General features: G+C 52.5%; 3 protein-coding genes across 11 annotated transcripts in view; 1 reads left to right on the top strand and 2 right to left on the bottom strand.

The window, feature by feature from the left end:
- Window positions 1-80: 80 nt before the first annotated feature.
- PLA2G6 (phospholipase A2 group VI) lies at window positions 81-15578 on the bottom strand. 3 transcript variants are annotated; one of them, XM_048301486.1, is made up of 16 exons: window positions 15197-15578; window positions 14533-14748; window positions 13096-13276; window positions 11748-11935; window positions 10473-10569; window positions 9331-9513; window positions 9030-9138; window positions 8282-8434; window positions 6663-6753; window positions 5771-5934; window positions 5092-5242; window positions 4776-4912; window positions 3995-4149; window positions 3096-3263; window positions 1899-1972; window positions 81-1350 (listed from the first exon to the last, which is right to left on the bottom strand). In XM_048301486.1, exons 1-16 carry the CDS (start codon window positions 15403-15405, stop codon window positions 1209-1211), a joined length of 2418 nt encoding a protein of 805 aa, XP_048157443.1. In that variant the 5' UTR covers window positions 15406-15578; the 3' UTR covers window positions 81-1208. The 3 variants fall into 3 exon arrangements, with proteins under 3 accessions (XP_048157443.1, XP_048157444.1, XP_048157445.1); XM_048301487.1 differs by lacking the exon at window positions 8282-8434 and having other exon boundaries at window positions 15197-15577; XM_048301488.1 differs by lacking the exons at window positions 14533-14748; window positions 15197-15578 and adding an exon at window positions 13364-13470.
- Window positions 15579-15786: 208 nt separating this feature from the next.
- MAFF (MAF bZIP transcription factor F) lies at window positions 15787-19373 on the top strand. 5 transcript variants are annotated; one of them, XM_048302258.1, is made up of 3 exons: window positions 15787-15940; window positions 17233-17289; window positions 17371-19373. In XM_048302258.1, the coding sequence occupies exons 2-3, from the start codon at window positions 17254-17256 to the stop codon at window positions 17782-17784; spliced, it is 450 nt and encodes a 149-aa protein (XP_048158215.1). In that variant the 5' UTR covers window positions 15787-15940; window positions 17233-17253; the 3' UTR covers window positions 17785-19373. The 5 variants fall into 5 exon arrangements, with proteins under 5 accessions (XP_048158215.1, XP_048158217.1, XP_048158214.1 ...); XM_048302260.1 differs by having other exon boundaries at window positions 17236-17289; XM_048302257.1 differs by lacking the exon at window positions 15787-15940 and adding an exon at window positions 16049-16173 and having other exon boundaries at window positions 17236-17289.
- A 961-nt stretch (window positions 19374-20334) lies between these two features.
- TMEM184B (transmembrane protein 184B) overlaps window positions 20335-26121 on the bottom strand; it is a 30460-nt gene continuing 24673 nt past the window's right edge. For 2 of the 3 annotated variants that reach the window (XM_048302252.1, XM_048302250.1), the window contains exons 8-10: window positions 25396-25590; window positions 24502-24525; window positions 20335-23477 (exon numbers count right to left, since the gene is read on the bottom strand). In XM_048302252.1, coding sequence (XP_048158209.1) covers window positions 23236-23477; window positions 24502-24525; window positions 25396-25590 — 461 coding nt within the window. In that variant the 3' untranslated portion in view covers window positions 20335-23235. The remainder of the gene's footprint in view (window positions 23478-24501; window positions 24526-25395; window positions 25591-26121) is intronic. The other variant, XM_048302251.1, reaches the window with a different exon arrangement.

Raw genomic sequence — 26121 nt, forward strand, 5'->3', positions numbered from 1 at the left:
AATTCAGAGTCAGCAAGCCTAGAACCCCTCTGGGAACTTGTAGGATGGAGAGAGACAAGACAACCATGGACTGCACAACATTGGAACCAAATGCAAATCCCTCTTTATTTTAGGACATATTAGTTTCTCACAGAAACAGGCAGCAGCAGTCCATTCACTCAAAAGAAAATGATTAAAAATTCAGTTTTCCAGGTTACTCCTCAAAACGCCTCCAAATAGATACATAAATTATTTATAAATATGCAAAAATTACTGCAGAAACACTGAGTGGTGCAGCAATCACAGTAGAATTTCCACTCATAAGAAAAAAGTAGATCCAAATTGTCACAGGGTTGGCTTCTTTGGCGGGAACCGATCTCAGAGCATTTCAGTTTCATTTTAAATAATTTTAGAATAAAGAGAAATGAGCTCTCTATGAAGCCAAGGCTCTTGTCCCTTCCACTGAGCTTGCTGTGAGTAAAGACAGGCTTTCACATCTCAGCCCCTGAGCAAGGTGTAGCACAGCAAATCAGTGGCACAATAAAGTCCTGGGTGGGGGAGTCTCTCCCTCCCCAGGCACAGTCAGTACTGTGTTGCCAGCCCATCTCAGAGGGGAAAGGAGAAGCTGCTGCAGAAGACAACTGTCTCAGGAAAGGCTTGCCCTTCTCCCAAGGCCAGTAGCAACATTCTGCATCATACCTACTGCAAAAAGTTGCAGCATTTCTGCTCCCCTTCAAACTGGGTGTTGAGGGAAAAATAATTGCTTTTTCCCATACTATACACTCTGAAATACCTTGGCCCCAGTGGGCCAAGCAATCCCTGAAGCTTTATCAGGCCTAGGCCTGTTCTGTGACATGGGAAGGTGCACGGTGCTTTGTCAGTGGAGGTACTGCACAGACAAGAGACATCCCAGCTGCTACAGCTCAAGACAAGTAGGTGAGGGCTCTGGATTCTGGGTCAGAGAGCAGTGCAGCAAAACCAAGCAGGGCAGTGGAGATGGGGTTACAGCACAAAGATAACTGTCAGCATTTTACAGCTATCAAACATGTCATACATACTGTGTCTGGGAATACATGTGTATGTGCACTGCTGTCTATTAAATATTAATTCCTCTTGAGTAGTACTAATCTCTCCCCCACCTCAACACCTTGGCTCATGGGCAGATCTGAGCCATTTCAGTGTCTGCTGCTCCTTGCCTTCGGGACGCAGAACGGGCACCTCCAGGTCAGTCATCGGCAGAGATGTCGCACCAGCTGCTCCAGCTGCTCCCGCTGCTGGTAGATGTAGAGCTGGGTGTCCCAGAGAGCGTTCACCAGCACGGCGTCGTTCACCTCGTCCAGCATCACCTCCGTGTGCAGCTGAGGGCTGAGCCTAAGGGCAGCGAGACAGCATCACCAGCTGGGCACAGACACGGAGGCGACCAGGCACGAGCCTGCCAAGCAGGACACTTCCACCAAGCGGCTCCCGCTGCCGGGGTGCTCGCTGGCCCTGGATCTGCCAGGCTCGCAGAGCAGAGGCCTGCTCCCTCCTTCAAGGCCCAGCCACACTCAAGGTGGAGCCACAGTGAAGCAACCGCAGCACATGAGGGACATGTGCTAAACACAAGCACGTATGACAAGTCTAAAACAGGCTGTGAGAGGCGGAACAGGGCAGGATGCACGTCCCAAAGCACCGTGCAAGACAACACCCCCAAGCCTCCCCTAACTGGCCCAGGCCAGGCGTGCTGGGTGCCTCAGCTCATGTGGAGGGCCAAGACATGCTCCATCACGTCACTGAGGCATGTGCAGGGGGCAGGGGACAGGTCTGGGCAGGCGTGCCACTGGAGGGGATGCCATTTGGGATGACGCACGCCACAGCCAGGTCCGAAGCGAGAGGGATAAAAATAGGTCTGTGCAAGCGAGCGGAAAGGAAGCTCCTACCGGAAATACCGCACATCCGTCATCTCACACCAGGCCCTGGCACGATCCACAGCTGGGCCATCTGCGTCAGTGCACTGCAGGAGAAACAGGCCCGCAGTTACAGCCTGGCTGCTCTTCCCCTGCCTACAAGAGGCTTCCCTGGCACCACGTCCAACTGCACAAGGCGCAGAGGGAGAGCAAAAAACAGGAGCAAGTGCATCCTGGATGGCACTGCTCGCCACCAAGAGTGGGATGGCTTTTCTTTTTCTTTTCTAACATAAGAACAGTGCTCCTGATGCTTGGGACACAAGAATTGCACCCTACAAACCCTTCATATGTCACAGCACCGAGTAGATTGCCTCAAGGAAACTCCCAGGATGACCTTAATGACAGTCTCCTTGGGATTTCATCTGTATCTGTTCTGTCCAAGCCCTGTACAGCAGAGCCTGTGATTACTGCAGGCTTACTGGGCTATCCTGGGACAGCTTCCCTGGGAGCCCTGAGGTAAAAGACAGGGAAAGCAGAGGGACTCTGGGCATTTTCTCACTTCAGGAATCTAAAAAGGAGATAAAGCAACAGAATTAAGATCATAGTCAGAACTCCAGTTCTGATCTTTCTAGCTTTCATCTATTTAGAGTGTTTTCATGTACAACATTTAACGATGATCTTCCTGAAGTACACAAGTGCATATGCCAACTACACACTCCTAACCACAACTTGCAACTACTGGTTTTTATTAGTGACTCTCCCACTTCTTTAGTATTTACTGATTTCCCTAGTGGGGAAAACAAAGCTTTTCTAAAAAAAAAAAAAAATGAATTGCTGTTTTCTGAGGCATGTTTTTTTTTTTTTTTTTCCCCCCAGGTTGCTCAGATGATAAGCAATGCTTCCGGGAAAGATATGAGTTTCACAAACTCACACCTGCAAATGTTTCTAAGAGTCACTTGACCACCATCCTGTCCTTAGCTCCTTTCAGCTGCAAGAATATCCCTTGGGGATGAGTGTCCTTTGGGGCACTTGAAACCCCGAAGAATCAGACAGGTCTTCAGGCCTGCTGTGCTCCTGCAATTCTTACGTTACCCACTACATCCATGTCAGAGCAGTTCCAAGGAAATAGAATTTACTTCCAAAAGGAGGAAGCTGGAACCTGGAAACCTTTTCTCCCTCCATGCAAGCAACCCCAGAGGTCTTTCGCCATCCCCTCCTCCCAGTACTCACACAATCCACCACCATCTTGCCAAGCTCCCTGGCCCCAAAGACGGTCTTTGCCAACTCCCAAGGGTTTGAGGGGCGGAAAACATCCACAGAGCTCACTGGGACCTGAGGAGGCTTCCCTGTCCCCAGGGAGACCACCAATCCCAATTTTCTTACTTCATGCTTCTGACCCTGAGGACAAAGAAAAGATCTGTTTGCAAGGACCAACAATGAAAGTGGAGCATGTCTTTCACAGCAGCTTCCTGGGGAAGCTCTGAAAGCCAAGGCAAAAGGCTCAGCAGCCTTTCCTTCCCCCATCCTCCCCCTAAGTACAGCCTGGTGAGACAGCTGTAACCCACAGGACTTCAACAGTTGCACTGTTCTGTCGCCTCTCCCCTGACCTCACCTGAGCCCATGGGATTCCCCCAGAGATGAGTCCTAGGACCAGATGAAACAGCCCAACTCTTCAGTCTTTTGGCAACACACCTCCCCTTTCAGCTACAGGGAGCAATAGCTGCCACTGGTTATTCATCTTTTTGAAGAACTTGCCACACCACAGAAGGCATTCACTCTTCAGCCTTGCAGAGTACTCTACCCCTTGTCTTCTCCATTTATTTTTGGGCAGAAAAAGGTCCTGCAGACCCATGTCAAGGGCCACATGAAACCATCAACTGAATCATCCTTGTTCAAAGTAGCAAGGAGAGGCTGATGATACTGTCTCCCCCTCTCACACCCTTGTCGGAAGAGGCATCTCACCTCCCAGCCACTATTCCCAACACATATCCCCCTCCATACACTCCCTTTTAGGGCACTGCACCTCTAACTAGTTTATCCACTAAGATGCATCCACTCTCAAACCCTCTTCCTCTTCAAGAGGGGGCCAAAAAATTCCAGTAACCAGTCAAGACTAGGATTTGCCTCACCTTTTTGATCAGTGTCTTGTTGTACTCATGGATCTCTGCCATGGCATCAAGGGTGGGGTTGTTGGCCAGCAGCCCTCCATCCAGGAAGCGGCCGATGGGCCGGAAATAAGTGGGAGCCGCACCGCTGCAGCGGGCAGCGCGCCACACGAGCTGCTCTGCAGGGACAGAGAGCAAAAGGCCTCTTGCAGCAACTCTGCTGTGCACAAAAAGTACCCCAGCTCCACCAACGCAAATCAGGATGGCTTGCAATCCCAGGAAACCCTGCCCTACATGGTTGCGCCTCTTTCTCCCAACAGCAGGGCTTCTGCTTGGATGCACAGGATGACTCTGTGGGGCTTTAAAAGATGTTCTCACAACTTTTTACATATCCTGGGTCAAATTCACTCTCTATCCATTTCCTTGCTGCTATTTTGATATTGACCCAGTTGTTTATGTGTGCCAGACAAGGCAGCATGCTGGAGGGGGCTGCACACCTCGGTTACGTGGCTTTTCCATGTTTTTCTGTGAGAGCCCAGGGAAAGGTACTGACTGTATGCAGGACTCCTCCAGCAGACCCCTTCCTCATGAACCTCACCAGCCAGCCCCTGTTCCTGGTACAAGAGAAGCCAAGGGCAAAGGAGATAGGAGAAATAGGAACCATCACTAGGACCTAGTTACAAGTCAAGACCAGGGCTGAGCCATTGCTGGGACACGCTGATTTTTAGAGCAATAGGAGGAAGAATATGAAATCTGTCTCTGAGGGATGAAACCTCCTCAAACAACCAGCTGGACTTCCATTTACCTTCTGGCCGAGTGAGTGGTTGGAAAGATGCACTTGTCATGTATTCAGTGGAGCGTTTTGTCTCTGGTACAGGATAATTCCGGAAAAGGTGGAGCTCAGCTGGCTGTCGGTCACACAATGTCCCTGTCACCATAACCCTGGGGAAGCAGACATGAGAGAATAAGAGTAAAATGGAAAAAAAAACCCTATGGTTTCAAAAGCCTGCACATCACACTCCCCCAGATCTGCTCTAAGGAGAGGCTGAGCATCCCTGCTGAGACAGGTCTAGAGCATGTGTGGGACAGCATCAACCAGCACAGCCCAAGGCGGGACTTACTTGGGTTTTCGGACATCTGTCATTTTGGTGTTTTCCCCAAATTCCTTCTTCAAGAACTCATCCAGGGGCTCCGACTCGTAGGGCCGAGACCCTCGGAACACCATGTCCTTCATGCGGAAGTACAGGCAGCGCATGTAGTCCATGGACTTTCCTGAGACGGGCAACAGTGTTGGCAGGAGCAGGGGGTGGGAGGAAAGGCACACAGAACAAACAGCACAAGAACAAATCAGTGCAAGGACTTCCCAGGACAAGTGGGAGATGGGAGGCATCACTCCCAATCCAATCCCCTTCCCAAGCTGCCTGTCATCTGCTTGGTTCTCAGCAGCATGACTGGGAAGGATTACAGAGGAAGAGCAAGCTTGGAGCAGCTTCCCGTTACCAGAATGTATCAACCACCTTGCTCTACAGCCTCTGTGGAGAGCACAGGAAGAACAGAACATTGAACTCTGCCATCATGCACTCCCCGAAACCCAGAAAGCTGCTCAAAGCCAGCTGACATGAGAAGTAAGTGCAAAGCCAGGTCTAGGCTTTCCTTTACTAAGGAACATCCCTTCCCTCCTCTGGCAGGCAGAAAAATATCTCAGTTGGGACTCAGAGAAGCGGCTCCCACCACACATCTGCTCCCCCAAGAGGAACACTCGGGCCCACCGGAGCAAGAAGGGACCCATTATGTCCTTACCATGTACAATAGCCAGTGCCAAGATCCCTCCAGTGCTGGTCCCTGCGATCCAGTCAAAAATCTCACGAATGGGACGGCCCGCGGCCTTTTCAATAGCCAGGAGAAGCTGGATGAGCACAAGGCCCCGGATGCCCCCTCCATCCAAGCACAGGAGCCGGTCCTGACTGGAGAGAGACACACACAGATGACTGGGAGCCGTGGGACAGATTACAAATCACAGAACACTCCATGGGAACATGGCCCTGGGGACAGGAAGCTATGCCAGTAAGTAGATTGCTGCAGACAGTGTAATCAGTGAATAAATAAATCCAGAAGTGCCTTCTCAGGTGCAAGTAAGACATGTCCAATAAGCCTTGTCAGAGCTGGTGCAACATCCTTTGCTCTTGCATAGCCATCTCTAACCTTTACACCAGAGAGAGTCCCCAGTCCCTTACTACACAGTAATGGGTGTTGTGTCATAAATAAAAAAGCAGACAGACCTAAATCCTGCCAGCAGCACCTCAGTGCCAACTCCTCCTCCACTCCACAGCAAGGTGCAGGCACTGCCAAGACAGCGCAGAGGAGCTGAGTGAATGAACATCAGGGCAGTGTGTGGAGACAGGGAAATCACAAAGCCAAAACAGTGTTGGATGCCCAGTGGCACAGGAGAAGGACAGAGCAGGGTTTCACCTTCTGATCTCAGGCTATACTGCAGCTCCAGACAGGACAGGCAGGGATCATTTATGGAAACAGAGACTTCTTAAAAGACGCTGGCAAAAACTGCAATGTTGATGGGCATGAAATAATGTCAGCTCTGAGGATGCCATCCCCATGGGTGCAGGAGGGAGAATTCACACATGGATTTCACCTTCAAGTTGCACAGGAGCCTGGACAGAAGCTGTTCCTCACTTACTTTCTTCTAGCCTCAATGGGCGTGTCCACAACATCTGGTGCCTTCAGAAACTGTCCAAGCGTTGTGGAAATATACAGAAGGTCCTTGTACCCTAGAGGGCCATGAACATGCAAAATGAAAAAAAAAAAAAAATTAGAGATCACCAGTGTGATAACCAATAAACATAATAAACACAGAGAGAATATACAACTCCCTTCCCCATCGAAAAAAGGTCCTTGCAGGAGACACAAGCCATCTTACCCACAGCCAACAGGTACCCCCCAAATTTAACTCCACACCAAGGGACAGCAACACCATCCTTTAGAGTGGGCAGCTGGAGATGCACCAGAAAAGACAGGATCTGAAGAAGCAGATGATGTGCACGGAGGGTGAGAGAAGGCAGAGCCCAGCAGCGTGCCCACTACGCAGTTTACTGCAAGCTGTTAAGATAAAACCTAAATCTACTCCTCAAAGTAGCCTAGGCAGAAAAGCTGTGAGGACAGGGTGACTTGTCATTACCCCTCAGCTGGCGTTCACCCAGGCCACCCTGGGTGCGGGGCACCAATCCAGGCTAGGTCAGAAGCCAGCCTGCGAAACCAAAAGAAGAAAGAACAGGGGGAGAGAAGTTACATACTCCTGCCAGCACCCAGGCCAGAAGGTGGCTGTGGACAACAATGAATGCAATGAGGAGTTTCTTCAAGGGCTAGAGTCCATGATAAAAAAGGGTTTTGCTGTGTCAGCGCATCAGAGCTGAAACTGGGCATGGGTTGCCTTCACCAGGGTACAGTGAAAAGAAAGTCCTGGTGTCAGCAGCCAGTGAGATTTGTGGTGACACAGACACACATTCCATGATTGTCCTGTAGCCCCACAGGAGAGCCTTTGCAAAGAATACCTCCAGCCTGAGATGGGAAGTGGTCCACAAGCAGATGTTAGCTGCTTGCATGCTTTTCTCATGACCCTCCAAGTCAACTCCCCCACTGCCTAGTCCACAACCCCTCTTGTTGCCTCTGCCTCAGCTCTGGAGCTCCCTAAAGGCAGAAAGCCCCTCACTTACAACAGATCCATGTACTTATTCACACAGTCAGGACAGCATAGACCACAAGATTCAACACAATCATATGTCCCAAGGTAGGCTTTTCCTATGCGTAACAAACCCAGTGATCAAGGTTGCTTACCCTCAGGCTTCACCCTTTCCCTCTCTCAGCTGCTGGCCTCCAGGATCTGAATAAGTGACGCTTCTAAATCTCCTTGTGCCCAACACAACACTGGGAGGTCCTCAAGGCAGACCAGCAAGTACCTTCCCTTCTATACATGACCCAGTGCATAAAGTACATGCAGGTAACGAGGTGCCCCCTCTTCCAGAGAGCTGAGGCAATCAGTCTTTCTTTTTACAGAGCTATATTGTGTCAGGTCTATAAAACAAATGTTTTGAGAACAAGAGTTTAGAATACACATAACAGGAAAAGCAGAGAAGAGAGATAAGATCCTGCAAAAGGTGAATGAGGACAGAGCCACCACAGAGTCACCGGAAGTGAGAGCTTTGACAGTTCCCAGAGCACAGCCCGTCTGAAGAAGAGGTCTGAGACAGCACTGTGAAGCAAGAAGGGAGAAGAGCGAGGGAGGGCCAGGGAAGGCGTTACCTAAGCTGTTGAGGTTGCTCCGCGAGGAAGGTTGGCCTTCCAGGAAGGAGGCGGCAGATGGTGCCAGGCTTGGGGAGTCAGGGTTGGGTGGTGGGTGGCAGCGTTCGGTCCCTACAGTTTGCAGCAGGTCTAAGAGCACTTTCCGGTTCGCACCTTAGGTGACGAAGGGGGAGTTACAGATCAGAAAGAGAATCAGTGCACGCGCACACCACGGGAGAACGTGCTCCACTGAGTTCACAGCGGGCTAGACCCTCACAAAGCCTCTGGGATGACCTGGGGAAGGGCAAAACACGTCCCAGGTATCTCTCCCCAAACACCAGGCAGCAGGACTTGTACATAGCAGGAGTATCCACTGCTGTGCAGCTTCGAGGGTGTGTGCCACACACTTCTTGCCCTGGAGAACTGCCTGTGTCTGCCTGCGCCTGGGTGGTTCAGCAGTGCTACATCATCTTGTTGTGAGCCTGCAGTGCCTGACATAGTGACCTGAAAAAGGGGGAGGGCGTGCCAGCTTTTCCTCTTGCATCTCTGTGTCACAGAAGAGAAATTCATCAAGGGCTATTAATACAAAGCCTATGCTGCTAGCAAAATAAGTGCCTACTATGTGAGCAACTAGAAGCTGGGAAAGCATGTTGGAGAAGCATCACCTATGCATGGCATGTTTTCACCTCTCCCCAAGACACTGTTTTGGCCCCCAAGGGGAGACAGGATGCTGGGCTCATCCTGTAAGGCTGCTGACATGCTCCCTCACCTTTGCTGCTCCTGGCTGCCAACAGCCCTGGTGTCTCCCCGAAATCATTGGGGATTTCAACATCTCCTCCAAACACGATGATTGCTTTGATCATATCCAGGTGGTCATGCTAGGGAACAAAAGAAAGCTCAGTCAAGAGCCACTTACATGATTTCTCATTCCTTCCTTCCCCTTTTCATCAGCCAAAGCATCCACAAGGGAACACCACTTGAAATAGCCAGAATTTCAAAGGACTCCGTCCCTGTCTCAACTCTTCAAGAAAATCGCCCCTCCTTCCCAGCAGCCTCTGCAGAACACTCACCTTCATGGCCAGGTGCAGCGGGGTGTTGCCATCGTGTCCCCGGGCGTTGGTGTGGGCGCCGTGTGTCAGCAGGACCATGGCGCAGTCCAGGCGGCCCCTCTGCACCGCAATGTGCAGAGCCATGTCGGCCGTGCGGCTGCTCGCGTTCACCTCGGAGCCGTACTCCAGCAGCAGCCGTGTCATCTGCGCCCGAGTGAGCAGAGATCAAGAAGAGAGAAAGCAGTCGTGAGGACAAACAGCTGGGCACTCACACCATGCAGGTCTCAAGGCAAGCAAAGCGCGGGAAGAGGAGGGACACTTAGCCTGGATACAGCTGGCTGGCAGATGCCAGCTGAATTGTTCCAAGCACTGGGGCTTCTCTGTCTTTTCCCACAGAACTAGTTGGGGGCTGCACAGTCTGGCTAGAGCTTCTGGATGCTTTGGGGTTCACACAAACTATGATGACTGGCTCAGATCAATGGAGAAAAAAACAGCTCCTACTCAGGCCAGGATCCTTGGAGACTGAAAGGAAAACTTCTGCCTTCTGAGCTTCTCTTTATAAGCCAAGCAAATTTAAGTCTGCTCTGAAACTCCACAGGACACTTCTGAGAGTAAGGAATACTGCAGGAAGGGAAAAGAGCCCTGCTACAGCAATGCCCTCTGCTTGCAACAAGTATCATTCAGGTGCTCCAGCATAGCATATCACCATCCTGCCCGGGTCTGGCAGGACATGGACTTTCACCCACGTGCCACCACTCCGTGCCTACCTCATGCTTCCCCTGCAGTTTCTAAGGCATCGCTCTGTTTGCTCCCAGGAAACTGGCAGGTAATGAGAAGAGAGCTCCCTCCAGGGGCAACGGGAGGGACAGTGCTGCAATTTCCCCAACAAAAGGGAAAAGGGACAAGCTGGCAGTTTCACAGCCATGGATGAAACACTAGGGATGAGCCCACCAGTTTATTTCACTGCAAGGCTCCCCTGCTCTATTCCCTGTGGCAAACAGCACTGACTGGCACAAAGAGAATCAAACACTGGGCTGCTGGCTGGGCTCTGACACTCCCAGGGCTCTGCACGTGCACTTGGAAAGGGACAGGTCAGCCACAGGAGGAATTAACTGGGTGCTGGGGAGCAGCACAGGCCCTCCCCATGGACTGGCTCCATCTACCTCTGCCTTCTTCGCCCAGTGCAGTGGAGTGGCTTCATAGCGTGGGTCCTTGGAGCAAACCTGGCTGGCATCTGCCTCGAGGATGGCCTGGGCACACCTGGGAAACACAGTGAGATGACAGGATGGATGGCTGCTGTCTTGGCTCAAGACCTCCACTCACATCACCACCTGCCATCTGCCCAGAGGAAAACCAGGAAACCCTGCAGCAGCAGCAGGGTCTCTGCAACACCTGCAAGTTCCTCAGCTGCACTTTTGTTTTGCTCTTCACAGAAATCATGGGCACAACAGGAAGCATACAAGCCAAACAGTGTTGGGAGCAGGAGAACCTCTTCCCAATTACAAGTTGTGGAGCAGCATCTGAGTGCTTCTCTAATACAGGAATATGGCATTTCTGGAAACTCTCCAAACCTGAGAAGCAAAATTCTTCTCCTCTCTTTCCACGGAAACATGGGCATAGAACTATAATAGTCAAATACTTGCTGAAATTAAGAATCTATGTACTTCCCCTATGAGTGAAAAACCACACCTGTGGTGAACAGACCAGTATCTGATGCCTAGAAAACAGGGTAAGCAGACTTATGAAATAAGCATGCCCTCTCCACTACCAGCAAACAAACCCTGCACAAGAGATGGAGCCCCAGCGCAACCTCAGTGACCTATGCCCATTTTGGACTTGTGAATGTGTCTCTAATGTTGGGAAGTACTTTTCAAAATGCTTAAAAATCAGCTACCAGCAGCTAGTGTTGCCTTGAAAGCCCTGTTTGTAGAGTTTGGACACTGTGAACATTAAGTATTACAAAGCATATACAAAGGGCATTGAATTTCTCCAAAGAAAGCAGGGAGTAAATATTGTGCCTCTTTTGATTCAGTTCCAGAGTGTGCTATTAAGAGTCAAGAGTATCTCTGCCCTACAGGAGATAGGGAAAACTAGGCTTTGAAATGAAAGCTTATTAGGATCAGAGCACTCAAAGACAGAGGTACAGCAATTAATACTAAGCATCAGTCAATCATCTTCCAACAGCTTGTTCTGAGAAAATGTATTTCACAAATACATCTTTTTAAATCTGTGCCTTTCTCCCGATGTCTGATACTGAATAATGTAATAATTCAAGGAAAAAAAGGTTTTATTCTGAAAGCATTTCTTTCTTTCCCATACCAGTACTTCCCTGTTCTTCTGCCAATGACTACACATGAGACCTGTCCTACTGAGCACAGCCCTGGGCAATGGCTGAGTAAGCACACGGGTCCCCAGACTGGAGGGGAGACTACACCTACCCCTTCTGAGAGAACTTCAGTGCTGTGTGGATGGGGTAGCCCAGCGTGCCCACGACGCTGCAGCTGGCACGGCACTTCAGCAGGGACCGAACCATGTCCTCCTTGCCCAGCTGGCACGCGAGGTGCAGAGCTGTCAGCCCATCATTGCTCAGGTGATCCAAGCCAGTAGTTGGGGTTTTGCCCAGGAGCTGGAAGGAGGAGAAAGTAGATAAATAAATAGACAGACAAACATGGAAGAGCATCATCTCTCTTCCTGAGCTCTGAGGACACACTCTGGAGCACTGGACCCCTCACAATGCTACAGCCTATCCTCTCCATCCCTGCTCCCTGTAAACTGTAGATCTGTTTTGTGCTGACTGGTTTGTTGCACAAAAATACCCCACTGCCACACTGGGGAAGCCCTGGTGCACACATGAGAAGTGGGAATTTAGGTTCTTTTCTTTGGCTTAGCAAGGAATCAATGGAGAAAAGAAACAAACACAAGACAGATCAGACAACAAGCCAAGTTGATGCCACCAGAGAAATAAAGAAGAGGATATCTTTTTAATACAAAGTTCCTAACTGCCCACTCCACAGCATGGCAAGCCCTGATCCTCATCCCTACCTCATCATGCATTAGGAAACTAACACAGACTGGTAGGCAGACGGAGAGGTGTCACAACAGGTATTGGGCAAATGTGGGGGTTGCAGCTGTGGGGAAGTCAGTCTCAGGCTCACACCAAGTCTTGGGGAGCTGACAGACCTCAGGAATCATGTGCAAGGTCACCCGCACCCTCATAAACCCCATCACTCTGCCCAGCAGTTCTCAGCCATCAAGAACACCTACAACTTTGGACTGTCTCTGCCTTGAGGCTCTGATCACTGTCCCCCACACAAGGCCACTCAGTTCAAACAGCAGGTCCTGCAGCTCAGGACAGCCCAGGGCAGCTCCGAAACTGTCCTTCAGCTTGTGGGCAACATGTGATCCCCCATGGCAGTCTCAACACACACTTCCCTACAGGACCACTCTGCCCAAAACCGAACGCCCTGCCCACAGGAGAGAGGGAAGGAACAGCCATGGGCCTGAGGAAAGGCAAGGTGAAGGCCTGATGCAAAGAGCAGTAAAGGATGCTTTCTGAGGAAACTTGCTTAACGTCCATGTTCTAGTGCAGGGTGGAATCTGCACTCTGATTATGGGAAACAGCACCAGTAAAGATGGATAGAAGAGGCTGAAATCATGCTCAAGCAAATAACAGAGGGAACTGACTTCCTCTTCCCCTATCTGCAGCTGTTTTCCCATCCCTCTCCTCACAGCACAGAGAAAACCTCTTCTGGTCCCACCTTCTCCCAGAGCAGAAGTCACTCCCACCTCAATGATCTGGGGGTTGCTCCCTCGCACAGCATAGTGGAAAACAGTCTCCCCGTTCCTGTCAGTGATGTCCACCCGCGCATGGCACTCCAGCAGCTCCAGCAGGCACTCCATGTCCCCCTTGCGGCACGCCAGGTGCAGCGGGGTGCAGCCATCCGCGCTGTCCGTGCTGTTCACGCAGCTGCAAGAGAGGACTCGCTGTGAGGCCCAGGAATGGCCACGGGAGGAGGAGGGCAAGCAGCTGCTCCAGGAGCTGACACAGAGGTACCTTCCACATCTGCCCCATCTGGTGTGAACCATGAGGTTCAGGAAAGCCCGGCCTCTTGCCAGGGAAGGAGCACAGGGAAGGGCCAGCAAGCAGCCCTGCCCCGGACTCTCTCCCTGACATGCTGCTCCTTTTTCTGCCCTCCATATGGGATCAGCTCCTTCCGCTCAAAGGAAGGCAGGAGACAGGTTACAGTCAGCAACCTGGCAACGGTGCTGCCATTTGCCCCCCAGTCCCCTAACTCCTCACCAGTCTCCCCTCAGTAAACTTGTGCTGGTTTTGGCTGGCGTAGAGTTAACTTTCTTCCCAGGGGCTGGTATGGGGCTGTGTTTTGGATTTGTGCTGAACACGGAGCTGACAACACAGAGATGTTTTTGTTATTGCTGAGCAGGGCTTACCCTGAGCCAAGGCCTTTTCTGCTTTCATACTGACCCATGGGTAAGGAGACAGGGTGCAAGGGAGGTTGTGAGGAGACACTGCCAGGACAGGTGACCCCAACTGACCAAAGGGATATTCCAGACCATATGACATCGTGCTTACTGTATAAAACTGGGGGATGGAGGAGCGGGGGCAGACTTTTGGAGTGATGGTGTTTGTCTTCCCAAGCCACCACAAGGAGTGATGGGGCCCTGGAGGTGCCTGTACACCTGCCTGCCCATGGGAAGCAGTGATTCAATTCCTTGTTTTACTCTGCTTGTGTGCATGGCTTTTGCTTTCCCCTTTCATGGGGTTATCTCAACCCACAAGTTTTCTATCCTTTGCCCTTTCAATCCTTTCCCTGCTTCTGCTGGTGGGTGAGTGAGGAGTGGCTGCGTGGGGCTTGGCTGCTGGCTGGGGTTAAATTACAACAGAACTTCACTATGGAAAAAGAGCAAGGGCTTGTGGCCAAAAACTGTTTCCAGACAGTCCTACTGTACCTTCCCTCTCACAGCTTACAAAGTGCGCAACCCCCTCCAAAAAACAGCTCCACAAAGGGTTGCAATAACCTAACCAGTGTCTCTAGCAGGGCACTTCAATCCTTTATCTCAAGCACCAGAGCTCTGGGCTCTGCAGCAGCAGGTTGAAACCCGCCAGGCAGCTCCCACAGCGAAGAAGGGATCCTCTAATACAGCCCAGCCTGCCCTCCCAAGCTCCTTGAGCACCGACCCCCTGGAGACCCCCCCGCTCCTTGCCTCTGGATGTGGTTGTGCCGGAAGCTCTCCCGGCGGCCAAACTCCACAGCAATATGTGCAGGGGACCAGCTGGGGTAGCTGCGGAGGCAGTCGCTGAGCTGCTGGAGCTCCTCCAGGGACAAGGGCTGGCACGAGCTCTCGTAGAAAGGGCGCAGCTGCCGGGCATATTGCTCAAAGTACACCAGGGCGTCTGCTTCGTTGTCCAGCTGGAAGAGCCTGGAGAAAAGCAAGCACAGGGTTCATCCTGCTCAAAGGAATAACTCCAATCCCGTGTATCTGAGGGAAGCAGCTCTCTTCCAAACAGCAGTGCTGGGAACTTTCATTTCTTTTTCAACTAGTGTCATCCGTGTTCCAAGGGAAGCAGAGAGACTACTTCACTGGAAGTGAGCATCCCCTTTCCTGAACAATGCACGTGCACCTGTAGATGCCCTGAACTATATCACAGCTGCCTGTTGTCACAATGTTTGGACCCTGTCCCGTTTCCACGAGCTGTTTTGACGGCAACTCCTCCACCAGCCCACGCACGGGCCTTCCACCCCTCCCAGCCCACCTGCTGCTTCAACGCAGCACTTCACACCCGCGGCCTCAAGTCAGCCCCCACACCAGCAATGTGGGGTCTTTGGTTTCCCACGCCAGCAGGGACGGCGAAAGGCCTGTCACTCACCGGAACGCGACCTGCGGGCTCTGGGGATTCACCAGCAGGCAGTCCCAGGAGCGAGCGAGGCTGTTCTTGTAGAGGGCCACCCTGCCCTCCTCCCGCAGGCAAGCATGACCGGCGTACTCGGCGGCCGGCACCTCCCTCACGCGGTACGGGTTGGAGAATATCTGCGTGACGCTGCTGAAGGTGTCCAGCAGCCGCCCAAAGAACTGCATCTTCCCAGAGCCTCAGGCGGCTTGTCGCGAGGGAAACGCGGCCACTGGCTCCGCCCGGCCCCAGCCCTTTCCCGCAGCTGTGTGGCCCGGAGCGCCGCCGGGTGACGCCGCGGCGCCGGCAACGGGGGCAAGGGCGGCTCCGGGGATGGCGCCGGGCAAAGCACCACGGGCCCCCAGCGCCCCCCGCGCGCCGCCGACAGCGCGCGCCGCCCGCCGCCCGCCAATCGCCGGCACCGCCCCCCGGGACGGGCCAATCAGCGGCGCCGCTTCCGGGGCGGGGCCGCGGGGGGCGGGATTAACGCCGCTCCCGCCGCCTGCCAGGGGAGGCGGGCGGAAGGGCGGGAGGCGCCATCTTTGTGAGGGGCGGGGCGACGAGGATGGGGCAACCCTCCTTAAAGAGGTGGTGGCCCATTTTGGTGCGGCGTTCTGCTCCCGGCAGCGCCGTTCATCGATCGCGCGCCATCCCTAAACTGGAGTCAGAACCAGCGCTGTTGGAGCGCGGCTGCATTCACACCGCGGTGCGCGCTGGCAGCAGGTGCGAGGGGGGCTGGCACCGTGGGGCTCTTTAAGGGCAGCGGGCGCTTTAAAGGCAGCGGCCGCCCCGCGCGGCAGCGGCGCGGGGGGGCGTGGCGAGGGTGACGTCACCGCATGACTGTGTTTTTATGAATGAAAAGAATCCGCGGGTGAGTAATCGCGGGGAGCGGGGCTGGAGGCGCCGCCCGACGCCCTGACCCGGCAGCGGCCCCGCGGGACCAGCGCAGCCGCCAGGTGAGCGCCGCCCGGAGCGGCCCCTCCGCTCCCGCCTCGCCTGCGCCCCCCGCGCGGCGGCCGCGAGAGGGGGGCGGCGGGGTCCGGCACCGGCTGGAGGCCTCTCTGCCGCCGCCGAGGGCGGGGATCGGGACCGGGACTGGGGCTGGGGGGCCGCCGGCCGGCCGCGCTCGGGGCCGGCCGCTCTTCCCTCCCAATTCCCGGCCACCGCCCTGGAGGGATCCGTCGCCGCTCCTCCGGCTCCGGCGGCGGCGGATCCCCGGCCCGGATTGCATCAGCTTCCAGCCGCCCCGGCTCCACCTTTGCCGCCGCCCCTCTCCAGCCCCTCATTCTTCTCGGGGCGCTCTCGGCCCCGTCCCGGCCCCCCTCGTCCCTCCGAGGGCTCTCCTAACGAGAACGGGGCTCCCCGAGGTGGGGAGAGCTGCTGGGCTGCAGTGTGGGGTGCCGGACCCCTCCTCACTCTCCGAACCCAGGGACGGGGGGGGGACCGGCCACCGACGAGGGGCAGGCACCGCTTCCGTGACTCTCTCCCCTGGGCTGCTGAATCACGGGGCGCCGCGACCCTTCGCCCCCGGAGCCTGGGGACACCCAACCCTTGCGCGGCACCCGTGGTGCTCTCCCGGGCGGTGGGGCGGCACCTCCGCACGGGTCCCGGCCGGGTGACTTCGCCACGCTGTCACTCCGTGGGGCTACTGCTTTTACTTTCCCTTCAGCCTCGGGCGGATCTCGCCTGTGTTTCCTCCCCGCGGGGAAGGCTTGGCTTCCCAGCAGGCGGCTGGGGCATTTCGGGTCCCGTGGGCAGAGCAGCATCCCAACCGTCTCGTGATGGGATGAAGGAGGGCGGGAGGTCCATCCTTGCCCCATTGCTATTATTCCTTGCACTCATCATTGCTATTAATATTATTACTATGTACTTTTTTAAAAGGAGTGGGATGAGTCATGCGGCCCGGGGTGGGGGGGATGTGGGCAGCAGGCAGGGGACCAGCAGGGCCGGTGTCCTCTGTTCTGAGGTGAGGGACACGGGGCTGGCAGTAACCGGCTTTTCTCCTGGCTGCTCAGCAGGGCCAGAGTGAGGAAAGGATGGCTGCGGACGGGCTCTCCAGCAAGGCATTGAAGGTGAGCACCAGTGGGAACAGGGACGTGGGAGGCAGGGGGCTGGTTTTGGGGGTCTCAGGCAAGCACGCCTCTCTCCGGCAGGTGAAGCGGGAGCTGGGGGAGAACACTCCACTGCTGTCGGATGAGGAGCTGATGGGGCTGTCAGTGCGGGAACTCAACCACCACCTGCGGGGCCTCTCCAAGGAGGAGGTGGCGAGGCTGAAGCAGCGTCGTCGGACGCTGAAGAACCGGGGTTATGCTGCCAGCTGCCGGGTGAAGCGCGTCTGCCAGAAGGAAGAGCTGCAAAAGCAGAAGATGGAGCTGGAGTGGGAGGTGGACAAGCTGGCCCGGGAGAACGCTGCCATGCGCCTGGAGCTCGACACCCTCCGTGGCAAGTACGAGGCCCTGCAGGGCTTCGCCCGCACTGTGGCCACTCATGGGCACCCTGCCAAGGTGGCTACCGCCAGTGTCATCACCATCGTCAAGTCCGGCACCAACCAGGCCGCCTACTCCTAGTGCTGGCCTCCGTCCTCCGGCAGGACACAGTCCTCCCCGGGGCACCTTCCCCATGAATTGCCTCCCAGCCCTTCCCCAACCTCCTCCCTGTCAGGACCTGTGCCCAAAATCCCCCTTCTCCCATCCCTTGAACTCCAGCTCCCCCAGGCAGGGAGGGCTGCTGCTATGTGGGTGCTGGGGTGGAGGACAGGACCTCACTGGTGGCCCCCACAGCCCCCTCCCCTCTTGGGTGTGCAGACAGGAGAGAGCGAACCCACACAGGCAGCAGTGGGGAAGCATCCCACAGCTCCAAGCTGGTAGGAAAATGCCAGGTGCCTCTCTTCTGTGAGAGGGCATGGGAGAGCTGAATGTGGGCCAGGCAGTCCCAGGAGCATGTACCAGAGGGAAAAGAGGAGAGAGAGGTTTTGCAGTGTAGTGGAAGAAGGCATGATAGAAGGGTATCAGCGTTGGGCACACAGCCTGGACCATAGCTGTAGCAGGGGGGCAGATGGCAGCATGTCTGAAATCTCTGAGGATGCAGATGGCAAGGGAAGGTTGGCAGGTCAGAGGGGGAGATAAAGTGGCTGCAGGTTGATGCCTGGTAAGGGTGAATGGAATGGGAAAGCACTGTGGCAGCTTGTGGTGCTGGGGGACCCCAGAGGTGACAGTGACTGGGCAGGGGAGAGCTGGGGGACATGAGTGGGTCAGCCCAGGCTGTTGTCCACAAAGGGGAGAAGCAGTGGTGCTGTTTTATCTTTTTCTATCACGCACATCCTTCATGCCTCTTCCTGCTGACGGGACACTCAGCTTGGCCGGGTGTCTGAAATCCAGCAGCACCGGCAGGAAGGAAGCGGAGGCAGCTGGAGCAGAGATAAACACTGTTTTGCTCAGCACAGGCCAGCTTGTATGGCCCCACCACCTACAAAGCCCATGGAAAGGTGCTCCTGGCCCTCGAGAGTCAGAGATGCGGAGGCAGAGAGAGGGGTGGAGGTGCAGGAGGTGGGAAGTAGGGGTGGAGAGCATCCCTGCTCCTGGGAGCTGCCTGGCAGGCAGGTAGGCTCCTCCCTTTGGTTTTCCTCCAGCTTGGACACTGGTGTGGGACAACCGGCTCTTGAGCAGGCTGAAAGACTGGAGAAGAGCTGGGTTCGCTAAATACAGGCAGCACAGGGGAGGTAGCAGGAGGCAGACCCAGCTCGGGAGCTGCTGCAGATGATTCCCCTGCCCCTCTGTTCTGCCCCTGCCTGGGTATTGCCACGCCAGCCGCCCTCAGCTGCAGCCTCCATTCTTGCCTGTAGAGGTGCCTGCCACTCCTGGATGGGGCACTGTGGTTGGTATCCCCCACCCCAACTCCTCTTGGGTTTATTTATTGCACGAACGTAAGTTATTTTCACGTCCTCTTTGCCATTCCGCCTCTCGGCACAGCCAGGATGTTGGTACAGAGCCGTACTTTATATTTTATATATGCAAATCACATTTTATCTTATACTTATATAGAGCAAAAAAAAAACTTATTTATTTTCTGACTTACAGTATGTGTCCTACCCGACTCCTCTGTATTTTGTAGACTTTACAAATAAAGCAAGTTGTTTTTTTTTTTTTCCACAAACATAGAGAGTGTGTTTGGTCATTCTTGAACTTGGGACAGAGCTGTGTCTGAGTGAGACCAGATTTTCAGGCTCTCTCTAGCTTTGCTGCAAGACACGCTCAAAAATGCACCCAAAAAAGATGGGATGGGGGATAGCTCATGGCTTTTTAAGACAAAAACAGATTTATAGTCTCTGAGAGAAAAGGCCTAAAAAAGCATGCTTAATGCTGAATACCACCCCCCAAAGCACTTGCTTTCAGGAGCAGTTCAGCTGTGCTGAATCAGCTTTTCCTGGGAAAGATAATGCTTTTCACTACAAAAATTGGACCAGGTGCAGAAGAGGCAGGTGCAGTCAGGGCATCTGTGCCAAAAAACTTCCCTGCTGAGTGACCTTACTGCCTTACCTGGAAACAGCAAGGAGGAAAGCAAGGAGCTTCTGCCCATGGATGGCAGGAGAAGGGGAAGAAGTGTGGCAGGGACCTTACTGGGAGATGAAGCCAGACCTCCTCCCTCTGTGGAAAAGCCACCCTTCCTCAGAGCTGAGGTAGAAGCAGTGAGCATGTTCCAAATGTCCTGGTGGGCCAGTTCCCCAGCAGTTTGCAGCACTCCGGATGGTTTGGGGGTTTGACATTCCCATTCCCTCTGCAAATGCCCCCAGCCCCAAACACTGCTCATGGAAGAAAATCCCAAAGCCACTGGTTGCTGGGGCCCCCTCTCTTCCACTGGTGTTTCACAGTGAACACCTAAGGAAGGATTGATCTCTGCTCCAGGTTTTTGACACATGGGTTTCACTCCTGCCTTGGGCCAGCAGTGGTGTCTCAGCCGAGGGTGCTGCAGTGATGCTTTTCCATCAGCTCCTACATAGATACACAGAGTTTTCCTTCTGGGAAGAGGACAAGACATCCTGACCCACCAAGCCTCAGTCCCTGCAAGGAAGAAGAACTCAGAGAAGTCATCCAGACAGCACCACACAGAGCCAGCTTAAGTACAATCTATATTATCTCTATATTTTTTATTTGTCATCATATTTGCTCATTTCTGCAGAGTATAACGTCACAAAGACCAAAATAGAGAGCGGCTTGTCGCTGAGCTCACATCAGTTAAACACGATAGGTACAAAACTAGGTGACTCTGTCTTATTTATCATACTTTTTTTTCAGTCATTTATATACAAAGAACTACTCTATATGGAAAAATAATAAATCCCGTGGGTATGTTACATGGTAAACAAAAAAGGAAGGAAGGAAGGAGAGCAGAAGCAGGTGAGGGAGAGCAGCTCCAAGGGTCTACTCCTGGAACCGGCACATTTCTTGGGCCCTGGGCTACCATGAGCAGATCTACAACGCCATGGATGCCTTGGCCTTCTCAGTTTCAAGCTCTGGATCTCGTATTTGTTCCTCCAACACAAAGTGGCTTCAGAGCCAGTGCTTGCTCTGGCACTTGCCAGTCACGAGGGAGAGCAGGAAGCTCAGTGATGGATGATTTTGTGTGGTGTTAAAAAACATATATGTATATAAAATTATAAAGTAGGGCAGCTGGCTTGTTGGGCACTAGCTCACCAAGCTCCTCCAAAGGCAGCTGGTGCAAAAGAGTTATATTGAAACCATTACACACACGATGCTTTGAGAATATCCAGATCCTCTGTACAGCATATATATATATATACACATATACATATATATATATATATATATATATATATGCAGGAGACATTTCAAAATAAGCTCTAAGAAACACTTCTCTAAGCCTGGACCACCTTCATGCTCAATGGGGCAATCACACAGATTTCAGCCACCCAAATGCAACAAGGATTGGGGGATTGGGGGCTGTCACCAAGTGATACTGGGACATCATCAAGGCCTGCAAATGCAAAGAAAGGGGAGGATGGGACCATGTCCCATGCCCCACTTTCCTAAAAGGGAGAGTAACATAAGTATTTCACATTAAAGGACTGTTAATCAAAGCCATAGAAGACAGAAGGAAAGTCCATTCAACCTTCAGTCCTGCTTTCCAGGTGGCTTATGCATGAGGAAATTTTACACCAAGGCCACACAAAGCCTGGCAGAGTGTGTTTGCATGTCTAAATAAGCAGTCACAGACTTAGGAAAATTAGTAACTAACAGCATGGCATTGCAGGATGTGTGTAAATGGGGAAATCCAGCAGCAGAGAAGCTGCCCAGCTTGGGCAGAGGTGCTGAATAAATAAGGTGCTCTTCACTCACTGTCACTTCTGAGACACTCAATGAACAAGCAGATGGATTAGGAAACAAACGGGAACATAAACTCCAGGCAGCAAACCAGACTCCAGTTCTCCTAGCAGAGCAGCAAGGAGCAATCCAGAATCACACAGGTCTGCCCTTGGCAGGGGAAGCATCAAGTGGGAGAGGAAGGGAGAAACTACAGCTGAACACAGCAGCTTGCTCCAATCTCTCATTTTTGCTTCTCGCTTGCAGGTAGGAACACCTGAGCTGTAGCACTTGAGTGTGCTGCCCACTCTTCCCCTAGATAATTTTAAGCAAGCAAGAGGCATTTCCTGGTCCCTGGATAGATCTACAGAAGGATCACTTTTCTTTTGGCTCCACTAAGTACCCATGGGTTCATCCAAAACCTAACAGAAGGGGAAGCTTCTCCCACTTCCATGGATGCTGCTTCCACCCTTGATAGCACTGCAGGTGCAGCAGAGCCTGTGAAATGTGCAGCAGCAGCAGCAATTGCTGCCTGAGAAAATAAAAGGGACAAATTGACCAGCCAAGTCATGTCAGGTTTCAAGTCTGCTCCACCTTGGCCCAGAACAGCTACAAAAATAAAAAACAAAGGAGTGTGCAAGATTCCTTCCTGAATATTCCAGCCTAAGGGGAAAACTTGTGTAGCTCAGGAAAAGTCATTGATGATGAGCATGGGGAGAACCACCTGTGAGAGACCAGGACCTGCTCTGGCAGCTACCTCTAAGAGGGACAGATGTGATGCTGGGGGATAGGAAACAAGAAGAAAAACTGGTTTTGTGTTTACATATCTTCCCTTCCCAAAGAGGGGTGAAGGGGCCAGAGCTCTTCAAACTTCCACCACCTACCATAGCCAGTCCTCAGTCTTGTTAGCAGGAGACAGATGCTCCAGGGAGGCTTCCTGCCACAGGAAGCCAGGGAGATGGGAAGCTTGGACACCTGGTGATTAAAAAACTCCACCCTTTTGAAAAAGTAATTCCATCCCCAGTGAGCTTCGACAAGGTTTTATAGCAATTGGAAATGCAGGGAGCCAAGGAACACGAAGAAAGCCCTGTCCTTTTCCCCCTCACTCACTCAAGGACTCATAACCAGGTGCTCAGGAGGGTGGGGACAGATGTTTCTTACTTAGCACTCAAGGCAATGGCTATATAGAAAGACCAGTCTCCGGTCTGGTCCTCAGGAACGTTTATGGCTGCATCCCCATTCTATTTCCCAAGGATCACAGAGATAGATGTTAGTACCAGGGAGCTGGGGGGAAAACTGTGCCTACATCAACCATTCAGGAAAAGAAATAGAAAGCAGTCAGGTTGTCCTGTTGGAAAAAAACCAAAATATTTTTGGCTACAACTCCAGGCTCCGGCCAGTCACCCTCCACACCAAGCTGGGCAGGTGTGGGAAGCCAGTGCCCCAAACCCTGGAGCTTTGCTTGAATCAGTTCTGATTGCTGCTGTCAGGAATGGGCTCGAGCATGGAGTCCTGGCCATTCCGCCACCTCCGCATTGCTCATCGTGTCCGTACCCACAAAAGCTAATGGGAAGTGCCCACTTCTGCAATCTTTACTCTCTAGGAAGTGATATGACTTGCGTGTTTCTGCATTAATAAATTATTAAAAAAAAAAAAAAAAAAAAAAAGGAAAATGACAGCCTGTGCTGGCAGTTTCCCCTCCTAGAATTCATCATCGGAGCTCAGCAAGAGGGTCTTCTCGTTGTCGCGGGCACCGGAGCAGCTGTGGGAGCGCGAGATCACGTGGCTGCCATTGCGCCAGGGGGGACCGTGCTCCAGTGTCGACTGTTGGGTGTACTGCTGGTAGGCTGGAGAGAAGTTGTGGATCGCATCTTGGACAATGTCATGGGGATTCATGGTCTCCTTGAGGCTGCTGGAGATGCTCTTCATGGGAGCACAGCGACCTGTTTGGGTAAGACAGGAAGGGACAAGTAAAGAAGACTGCTGCCTTCCCCACATCTCTTAACACAAAGGTAAGGAGAACAGGGAACATGCGATCCTAGATCCCACAGAAGGTGTGTTACAGACTTTCTTAAGCAGCTGCTGAGGAAAAACCACACAAATAGTATCGAGTTTTACCAGTGGTGCTCCTAAACCCAGACACCGTGAACCAAGTGAATCCACCACAGCACCAAATGGAGGACACACCCACAGTGACAACCTCCACTACACACTACCAGTGCTGGCCTGGCTGTGCAACAAATACAGTCAGGTAGAGAGGTGCTCCTCTAAATGCTTTCAGAAGACAAAAATTAAGTAAATTCTAAAAATGCAGGAGAAATGGCATTTGCCATTCCACCCACTGAAAATTAAGACTGCTAGGTGGTATCAAAGTGCCCATGGGAAAGAAATCCTATGAGTGGAAAGCAGCACAAAGTAAGGAAAGGAGGGAAACAGGCAGTACTAGAGGCAGAACAACCCCATGTGTTATAATGATACCATGAAGGAAGCAACAGCTGGAGAATGTACCACCCAAGTGCTGAGCACAGAGGGAAGCTGTGTCTCCTTCTAGGAGCTGCCATGTCTCATGGCTTCGGTTCCATTTCCAGTATGGGCTTCTGGCTCTGGTCAGTTCTGGGGATGAGCTCCCCAGAGAACCAAAGCATGCTGATCATCTGTGGCAGTCATAAAAGTGAAGGGAGGCTGGGGTGAGAGCAGCTCCTTTGAGAGCCTGAGCAACTCTTGGGAGAGAGATCCCCAGAGCTCCAACACAAATGCTCTAAAGCTACGCGTTAATGCCCACGTGGCTGTTTTACTACTTATAATCCAGACAACCCTAAAGCAGCTGTGTGAGGCAGTCGAGTTACAGACTTGCAAGGAAAGGGGAACAAGGGACAGGGCAGGCTGTAGGCAGGCTGGGAATCAGGAGAGAACAGCATCCCAGCTAAAAACCAACTGAGACAAACACACAAAGCATGCTGTACCTACCGTATGGCCCATATGATGGAACAGCTGCATCAGGGACCAGTGGCCAAAGCAAGGGAGAGATAAAAGGAAGAGGAGAGAGAGACAGAGACAGAGAAAGAGGAAATAACAAGAACTGAACAAGGCCCGCTGAAACATTCCCCACTGTACTGACCAGCAGTTTACCCTTTCATCACCCATAGATCTCATCTGTCCCCACTGCAACCACCGTTCTTCCAAAACCTCTGGGGCTGGCTGGGATGGAGGGGTCATCTACATCAACACCTGTCCAAGGGCTGCTGTCTTCCTGCACCTTGGCACAGATCTCTCTCAGCAGGAAGGAATCCCTTTATTCGGAAAACACTGCATAGACTAGGCACAAAACCTCCTTTTCCCAGAGATAACATCCATCTTCCTCTTCCCCAAAATAAGAATCTTCCTTATAGCAACCCAGCCCTCACAAAGTCGTTACAGGAAGATCCTCCTCCATGACAAACATATTGCCAAAGCACAGACTCATCTTCCCAAGCCAGATTCAAAACAGAGCCTGTTTTAGGCCCTGTCCCTCCTGCCCTCAAGTCTGTTGCATAATCTGGAGCAATGGAGTTCCCCTCTGGGGAGACAGGAAGAAGGACAAACCCATTCTACCGAAACAATGCAACATCTTACAGCCCTCAGGTCTGCAACAAGTTGTCGTGGGTGGCATACTGGGGAACTGAAAAGGGAACAGTGCAATTCACACAAGGTTTCTGCCCCAGAGAGCTGTTGCACAATAAATCTGTTCAGACACCACGCAGGAGGGGATGTGGCATTTTCCAAGCTATCGGGTTGGGAGTCATTTCAGTGTGTTGGCTGCCTGAGGGACCAGTCTCCACCCAGTCTCAGTACCAAACAGACAAGCCCTGGCATACTTCCTACCTTGGGCATCAATTCTCTTGTCCACATACACCTTGTATGTGAAGGCGTGGCGCAGGGCAATGGCTGCAAAGAACATCTCCACACAGATGATGAAGTCTTGATAGCCAGCAGCTACTGTGCCTTCACCCACAGACACATTAGCAGAGTGGATTTTGGGGATGGCACCACACTTTTCCAAGATGGCCAACAGCATCCCTAAACAAAGGAACAAGTTCATGTAAATGTGCAGAAAACATGGTGTCACAGTAACTGCAAAGAATGGAAATAGCTGTTTGTGCTGTACGTCCTAGACACAACCCCACTCACCACATGAGCTACAAACACCCACCTATGGTCACTTGTACAACAGAGAAAGGAGAAGTAAAATGAGGCAAATAGATTTAGGCAAAGAATGTTCAAACACTGATCCCCTTCTATTCTCAACTGACACAAACTGTGAAACTAACTGCTGCAGGAATTAATCAAGTCCAAAAGGGTAAGTGGAGTCAGGTATTTTTGTAAGCACTCCGGTGATCTCAGTGTTGTCCCAAAATAGGTTCTTTAACACAGTGTACAAGATGCCAATCCACACAAAGAGTCCAGGTATTTGGCTTATTTACAGTTCTGCATAGAAAGGGGTGCTGGCTGGGAAATCCACAAAGCCAGCATGATGGCTACCAAAGCTTTTTTGCTATTTATACATTTTAGCAAACAAAGCTACTAATGTTCCTTGGCTAAAAATTACCT

The sequence above is a fragment of the Corvus hawaiiensis genome, chromosome 4 (genome assembly GCF_020740725.1).
Source record: "Corvus hawaiiensis isolate bCorHaw1 chromosome 4, bCorHaw1.pri.cur, whole genome shotgun sequence".
NCBI classification, from domain to species: Eukaryota; Metazoa; Chordata; class Aves; order Passeriformes; family Corvidae; genus Corvus; species Corvus hawaiiensis.

Bases quoted from the DNA above. Each gene is read 5' to 3' on its own strand.
- PLA2G6 (XM_048301486.1), bottom strand. From the start codon at position 15,405: ATGCAGTTCTTTGGGCGGCTGCTGGACACCTTCAGCAGCGTCACGCAG. The intron at 11,936-13,095 runs GTGGGAGTGACT...TCCTCCTTCCAG, and splicing joins GCAACCCCCAGATCATTGAG to CTCCTGGGCAAAACCCCAAC. The intron at 5,243-5,770 runs GTAAGGACATAA...TGCCCGTCTCAG, and splicing joins GGCACTGGCTATTGTACATG to GAAAGTCCATGGACTACATG.
- MAFF (XM_048302258.1), top strand. From the start codon at position 17,254: ATGGCTGCGGACGGGCTCTCCAGCAAGGCATTGAAG. The intron at 17,290-17,370 runs GTGAGCACCAGT...TCTCTCCGGCAG, and splicing joins TCTCCAGCAAGGCATTGAAG to GTGAAGCGGGAGCTGGGGGA.